General features: G+C 44.2%; 1 protein-coding gene across 1 annotated transcript; it reads right to left on the reverse strand.

Moving 5' to 3' along the window:
* Positions 1-567: 567 nt before the first annotated feature.
* Positions 568-7702, reverse strand: ZNF706 (zinc finger protein 706). The gene is made up of 4 exons (XM_030444826.1): positions 7580-7702; positions 4518-4654; positions 3230-3337; positions 568-2621 (listed from the first exon to the last, which is right to left on the reverse strand). Exons 2-3 carry the CDS (start codon positions 4650-4652, stop codon positions 3242-3244), a joined length of 231 nt encoding a protein of 76 aa, XP_030300686.1. The 5' UTR covers positions 4653-4654; positions 7580-7702; the 3' UTR covers positions 568-2621; positions 3230-3241.
* Positions 7703-8192: the final 490 nt, after the last annotated feature.

An 8192-nucleotide genomic window follows, 5' to 3' on the forward strand; every position in this document is an offset into this window, starting at 1 on the left:
GTGAAACTTTCCATGCCTTTTTTCTTGTAAAGTTTGACCGCTTCCAACTTCAGGACCGTCCACAGCCAGGAAATTAATTTTTAGGTGCAATAATACTTGCTTTTAAATGCAGGCAGGAAATATGACATTTTACATTTTAGTTTTTAAATTCTCTTTAATTAGACACATTACAATGCACAACTGTGTCTTTAGCCAGGTAGCAGGGTGCCATTCTTCAGATGAGGAAGAGATGATGGAGAACTAGTCCTTCCTCTGACCTTTTTAGGTACAAGGAATACTGCAAATGTTCTAAATGAGGATGATTCTGTGATTTAGTAGATCATTCCCCCTGTACTTATAAAGCCTTTATAACAATCCAGCCACAGTTTTCATTTATTTCTGTAACTGAGAGTGCAGTTACTGCAGCTAGGGATCACCCTTGACTTCCAATCCTTAAAACCCCATCGTTTCACAGGGTATTTTCAACTTGAGCATCATAAAAGTTTTGCAAATACAATTCTAACTGAAATTAACCATCCCCCTAGTGATGCAGCTTTCCAGCTCTTCAGTGCTCATTAAGAGAGAATGTTTATGAAACAAAATCTTTTTATTTAATGCTACACAATCTGAACTGAAGGAATAGAACATATACTTCACCTCAGGACCGAGTTATAGGGATACATCCCAGAACATTTTCCAAAGTAAAACCAGATTATCAAACACCAGTCAGTGCAAGAAACACCTTTATCCATTTGCACTCAGCATATTTTTAGACAAACTACAGCATCAGAACACTCATGGATCTCTTCCCCCATACAGCACAAATGTCAAAAGCAGATTTCTTGTCTTGTGGAAGCCAGTTTTTCAGGATATACGAATTGATAACATTAAAGAAAAATAAAAGAAGCATTACATTCTCAAGTCAGGTGTACAAGTGCAGTACTGGATTACTCTGAGAGGAGAACAACATTATCTATAAAAGTTAAGTGGTATACAGGTTAACCTGGAGAGACTATAATACAGAGAAGCTTTATGCCAAAGTAAGTATTTACAGATACTGTCACAGCAAAGAGGACAGGAAGCTAATCTCACAGAAGTAGTTCAATAAAGAGCAAATGAGTGGACAAAGACAAAGGCTTTGACTTTATATAATAAAATACCAAGTGCATTCTTTTAAGTGAATGAGTCTTTGAGACTATGGTCCTAGATCTTAGGAGGCCATTTGAAGGTCAGATGTACAGACCTGCTGTGTAGCAAGGGCTACTTGGACTGCCAGAATTTTTACATCCACTGTAACCTCGGTAAATCACAGCAAATTTAATATTGCTTCTTACTGCAAGGTCAAAACTAAAGCTCTTAAATAAGCCGCCCCCCCCCAAATGCCAAAGATGGGATTTTGTATAGCAGACCTAGCACAATTCAGATGTTCCTCCACTACTTCTGTGCTATACATCTGGTATTAGATCTGAGCCCAGAACACTTTAAGGATAATTATGTTTAGCTGCTCAAATGCTCTTGTCCAGAGAATTATTAACCAGCTTTTTCTTGTCAATGCAACCTTAATCACATTTGATTTCTTAGGGTAGCCATATTAGTTTTGTTTCTTTGGCTTTTCCAACAGGCTTATTTTAAGCAGGTTTTGAAGGAAAAAAACCTGAAGGAAGGAAGGAAGGTTGTTAATGGCTGAAGGAAGGTTGTTAATGGCTGGCTCTTTTATGCATTTCTTGAAGAGTTGCTACTGAAATAACCACACATCTGAGGGGGAATATGTGTGGTTGACTGCTCAAAATATAATTAAAAATCTTTCCAGATCAATCTTTCATCTAAGAGCAGAGTTGCTTTAACGTTGGTGTTTGCAAACACTTTTCAAGCCAGCGCACCCAGAAGCCCTCAGTCCTGCCACCCCTCAGCTTCCTCTGCTATAAAAGGGACACCAAGCATAAGAATTCATTCCAGAGTGTCTTCAAGAAGATGATCCCTCACAGTAAAGATATCCCATTCAAAATGGCTTGCAGTATTAGACTCCAGTACACAGGACAAAAATGTAGAAAGAAGTCTCATTATTCTTGTGCAGCTTCTAGGGAGTCTGCTGCACCTTGAGCCAACAACTTGACCACAAGTGACTGGGCTCAAGCAGGCAGCACACTGAACAGTAAATCTGAGCAGCTTTCCTCTTCACTTAATCTTAATTTTCTGTAATGTACATTACTTTCAGTGGAATAATACTGCTCATGTTTTGGCAGGATGGGGAAAATTCCACTTTGTCTTTTTTATTATTTTATAAGGCAGATAATGCAGAAAGTTGAAACAGAACCTCTACAAGGATTTAATCTGTGATATTGTAAAATCAAAGTACTACTTTATTAAATGAGTTATTTTACACAATATGAACATCAATATAATTACAATTGTAAAAAATTTTTTATAACAAGTATGGACTGATTTTTCAGGATTTCCAAATAGGGCACAACTGTACATTTACACAGAATTGTCTTTGCATGAAGCCCAAGAGGGAACAGCATAAAAATATGAGTGTTTCTGTAGCCCCTTCATTTTTGCTGATCAACAGTTTTAGAAAAGCAGCTGCAGGTTTGTTATGTAAGGTCTGACAGTAGAAGAGTCAATAGGTGCCATGATTTCACCTACAAAAAACAAGAATAACTCCGTTAAGCTGAACTGTTACAAAATGTTCTTTACTTTTTCATAAATGAAATACCACAATCCTGCTTTTTTACCTCACTGCAGCCATTTATTATAACCATTTTCAACTACAGCCCAACCACTGGCTATTGGGAAAACTCAGAGGTTAAGCTTTATATCTGAATGCAGAAAAATCTGCATTCACTTGCATAGCTTCAGCAACAAAAAGGCTCTATTGTTGGAAACATACTAAACAACTATTTCCATTATGTGTTTTGCAGCAACAGACACTGTATTTATTGTATGCCTTTTGTTCAAAGCAAAACTAAACTTGCAAACCAAGAACTAAATAATAAGGTATTCCTACAACTCTAAGGATGACCATTTGAAATAACATTAATCCCTTTCAAAACTATCTCCACACTCAGTGAAGTGCCACAGACATTTCACCTGGATGTTAGCTTGCTTCTGGGTAACAGTTCTGGGGTGTAACTTTAACCTACAGTGAATTTTTATATTAAGCAAGCTTTAAGTCCCAGTTGGTGATGGTAGTAAGCCACCTGATTCATAAAGATACCTCAGACAGTAACTTAAAAATTAAGGTAATGACCTGTAGACAACTTTATGCCTGAACATCAGCCAATTCTGGAGGAAGTGGAGTCTTAGGATGCTTGCTTTCAAAGTGCTGTTTGAAGGTCTTGGGATCCGGCATTTGTGTCTGATCAAAGAGAGACATTTAACTTTATGCACAGTACAAGAGTTAAACAATACTACAAAACCTGTCCCCCCACCCCCCAGTTTTATTTTCTTTTTTCCTGAAGCAAATTGTCTCCTCACTGACACCACTCTACTGACAGAAGCACTGCTGGTTTAGCTTCACATTAAGAAAGCAGATTCACCCTAAGATTTTCCAGAGAGGTGATTTAAAGCAGTAGTATCACACTGCTTTTGGCATGTTTATCCACAGAGCTATTCTTGCTAGAAACTTCCCTGCAGATCTTACACTTTTCAATGCTGGTTTGGTGCAAAACCTACTTCCTTACCATTTTCAACGCCTAAAAGAGAAATGTTTATTCCTTTCAGAGTAAGATCTTTATGGAAGGTGTTTCTTTTGTTTATGAATACAATCAAAGAGTTGCATGGCACAGACTGATCCTCTTCATGCCACAAGCTACCTCAGACCATTGCTCCTACATGATGCCTGAAATGACTTGCTACAGCTTGACTTCACAAGAGGAGGAGTTGGTTACAAGTACTTAAGTGAGCAGCCCTTAATTTACAATCTTGAGACATCCAAAGCAACAATTCTATTCTGTGACCATTTCAGCAAAAATGGTAAGTTTATCCTTCAGTTCTAAAACAAGCACATTAAGGAAAAACAGCTAGAAGAAAAGTATAATCTGATTAGGGCTTGCATTTCTGTTCTCCTGTCAAGTCATTTATTCTAGTAGAAGTTACTGTGTATGAAACTTACACTAAAGCTTTTGGCCCCACCACTTTTCCTCTCTACATTAACATTAATAAACAGTGAGCCTTAGATGGGCCAATTCCACCACAAAGACAAGGTATTCCCATTTAGAGATTAAACAGGAAGTGATCTCACTCCTTATACATTTTATATGTAACACTAATAGCACCTGCAGACTCCTGCAATTCAAAAAGCAAGATAACTACTCAAAACAGTTCTGTACATTACTTCTCAGACTTTCTCATATCTCAGTTATCAGTACAGCTGAGTAACCAGCAAGCAAGACATGTAACAAATGAAAATAGTTACAGCAACAAGCTAGACAGCCACTTAAGGAATACTTTAGTTCCCAATATATAATCTAAAAATTCTTCTCTAGGCTGAAAGACAGACCTGCCCGTGGCACTATTTTGTATTCAGTTCCTCTTACCCTACAGACAGTGCAGGTATATATCAAGGCAGCCTTGGCGGCAGCCTTCTGATCATGTCCTTGTTTCTTTTTTTGCTCAGCTTGCTTTTTGGCATTTTTCTGCTGCGACTGAATCTTCTGCTGTCCACGAGCCATATCTACGAATGAAAAGAAGACATTTAGCCTGTAAATGTGAGAAACTACTGCTGATAGCTGACTCAGAAGCCATAAACATAAAGCCATCACGTACTCTGCCCAGAAGGCCTACAACTCCCATAATTTGTATACAGAGAGATCTCCAAACTCTTTATATGTAAAGACTCTGGTTTCACAACCTTTCTTAAAATACGCACCAGAATTATTTAGCTCATTCTAAAGTTACTTCTTTACAAGGTCTACTTTTGGGAAGTGTTTTCAGTAGTCAGGACAATATTAATTTTAAAGATAACAGAAACTTACTATTTCCAAGGGCATAGTAAAATTTTGGGGGGCTGATAGTTTTTTTGTGGGTTTTTTATTTTTTTGTTAATCTTAACATTCAGCTGTTATTTCTGAACCTTGGAACAGGTTCCAAGGAAGGCAAATCAAAGTACTGCCCCAGCTGTATCACTGTCTTCTGGTGTACCTGCTTGTGACCTGCTTTAGAGTTGGGAATTGCAAGAACAATAGGTTCTTGATTTTCAGCTGACTTTACATGTGTACATACTTGTTTTCCTGAGTAAAACTACCTCCATCAGAAGCCATTACTCTATACAACATGGCAGCAGAAAGGAAGCAAACTCTATTGCCACCTGCCTTTAGAAGGTCCACTACAAGAAATAAGCCATAAAAATCCCATTAAAGGGAGAAGCAACTCCACATATTTTGGGATGACAACACTTCACCTGCATGCAGCCCACCAGGCCACACAATTCAGCCTGCATCCCACCCCCAGATGCAGGCAGGATCTGGGCACACCACCAGAGCAGGCTGCAGAGCCTGGTTACATAAGCCAGCAGCCCACTTTCTGCTATTATCTTTCTCACAGTCCCTCTTGGCCCACACAGGATCCAGTTGTGCAGCTCTCACCAACGCACAAGACTTACTACGCAATCACAGAGCAGTTAACAGAGTCCATTGTTTTCTGGACACCCAGGAAACCCTAATGATCCCAGGAGGCTGCCTGCTTCATCACTGCCCCTCTGTGTAACCTCCAAGTTTAGTACTCATGAGACACTCCGCGTAGCTACAACAGGTCTGTCCTGCAGTCCTTCCCACAAGGACAGATGGCCTTCCACTGCACTAGTGAGAATGGCCTATCCAAACAAAGACTCAGTAAATAGGTATGGAAAGCACTTAAAACCATTATGAAGTTTCTATGACACGTTAACTCCATCTGGAAATTCCCTAGTATTGCCAACAATTTCAGGACCCCTAGCATCACACTGCTTAATACTGAAAAAAAAGATGGTCCTGTGACCCAAAACAACTTGAGGATTGAGAGGCACCTCTCAGGCCAGTCGAGGTGTCATTGTATTTAACACCACCAGGTAACCCCCTTCACAGAAGTATTACAACTACATCTCCAGGGCTCCCTGCTCTCCCATCAGCTTCTTTAAAGAAGAACTGAAAAGTCCATATATCTAACAAAACTGAGTTCAAGAAAACACGAATTCTATTAATAAGCACACAGAAATACACGTAGCATTCAACAGCACTGAATGTTAATAAGACTAAAACCACCAGGGTACATTTCACTGTATGCTATGGTTACTCCTGGTCATCCCAGCCAGGGCCTCACACTGCTCATGTACAGCACACTGAATTCCCAATAAAAAAAAAAAAATTCCAATTGCTTTGAACACACTCAAAAGAACAGTAGGTTTTAATCTGTTTCTATTTTACTAGCATTACAGTAATCCTCCAGAAGTACGGAGGCTCCTGATAGGAAATACTCAAAGGTAACATAAAAAGAATAATTTTCATGAAGTCTCTGAGTACTAGTTTGTATTTTAGTTCTTCGATAAGAGCATGTTAAGGAGTACACTACAACAGCCAAGTAACACCGAGGCTGTATATATTTAGCAACTGCTGGTTTTAGTTAAGGCAAACAAGAAAACACGAACCAAAAAACATCTGTTTACAAATATGAACCTCCAAATAATGATGCCCAAGACCAAAAATCCGAGAGTTTAGATACTGCAAATTACATTAATGCAGCTGAAACCCACAGAGTGAATACTCGGTTACTGGAAAATTTACATTATTTGGACTATCAGCACATTAAGTGAATAAAAAGTAATCCCAGAGTTCGTTTAAAAGAATGAAAGAATAAAATATTCAATAAATGAGTAAAAGCTCTTGTACGTGGCTATATCTGCCATTTCAGTTGCACAACACAGGCGATGATTTCCTTATCGGGCACACCCTCGGAGAGTCCAGCAGACAGGCCTGCCGATGTTTTTAAGGGAAAACGCATGAGCACATCAGAAGCCCAACACCGCACAAAAATCTGCTGCCGAATCATAATGGCAACAGCGCGGGCAGGGCAGGGCAGTGCAGCGCAGGGCGGGCGGGCTGGAGCCTGCGGTACGCCAGTGCCTCACACAGGGTCATTTCCTTCTAAGTACCCAGAACCCCAGCAGAGTTTCAAGTCCTAAAAGCGGACACCGACAGCTGCTTCCCCTGCCACTTCCAGAGAGGAACAGCAGCTGGAGGCACCCAGGCTTCCCCGGCCGGCCGCCGAAGGGCTCAGGACGGAGGGGCAGCCAGCCCGGCCTTCGCCCCGCACCACTGCCAGGCAAGCCCCTGGGCTGGGCCCGGCCGGAGCCGCGAACGAGCGGGGGAAGGCCGCGGCCCCCCGTGAAGGGCCCGGGAACCAGCCCCGGGAACCAGCCCCACCACGTGCCCCGCGGGAAGGGCCCGAGGAAGGAACCGGCCCCCAGCGCGGAGCCCCAGCTGCGGGGAGGGGGCCCGCGGCAGGCCGGGACCGGAGCGCGCCTCGCTGGCGGGCCGCCCCCTTCCCCCCGGGGCGGGCCTGCTCCTCCGCGCGGCGGCCGAACCCGCTCCCCGACACGCACCCGGCCCCGGGACCCATCGCTCACCCGGGCTGGGAGTCCGGCCTGGGCGGCCCTGGCGAGCGGGTGCAGAAGGCTCCGCGCGGCCCCGCAGCAGTCGCCACCGCCTGCCCGAGAGGAGGAGGAGGAGGAGGGAAAGGGGAGGGGCGCGGGCACTGCACATGCGCGGCCCCGCCTGCTCTGCCGGCGCGCGACCTCTCCTCGCCGGCCAATGGCGGCGGCCGCCCGTTACATAACGCGCGGGACGGGAGGGGGGGGGGGGGGCTGGGGGTGTGGGGGGGGCAGCCGGGGGAGAGGTCCCGGCTGACCGACCCGCTACGGGGAGACCTTGGGAGTCCCCGGCCTGGGTATCGCAGGCGGCTCCTAGCAGCTGGGCGGCTGCGAATGCCTGTCATTGGGGCTCCTGGAGCCCGCCTCGGCCCTGCGGGGGCTGCGCTGGGTTCGGTTCAGCCGAACCCTGTCCGCCTGCCTCCCGCCAATCGCTGTCCCGGTCGGACCGCGCTGGGCCGCCGCGCCCCGGGGGCTGCGGTAACGCCTCCCCCCAGAGCCTCGTCTGTTCCCGGCAGGCCCGGCTCCCAGCCACATTCCTCTGCTCAGCCATCCCCTGGGCCCTGCCTGTCGCCGCAGCCTTAAAATAGTG

This window comes from Calypte anna, chromosome 2 (genome assembly GCF_003957555.1).
Source record: "Calypte anna isolate BGI_N300 chromosome 2, bCalAnn1_v1.p, whole genome shotgun sequence".
In the NCBI taxonomy this organism is placed as follows: Eukaryota; Metazoa; Chordata; class Aves; order Apodiformes; family Trochilidae; genus Calypte; species Calypte anna.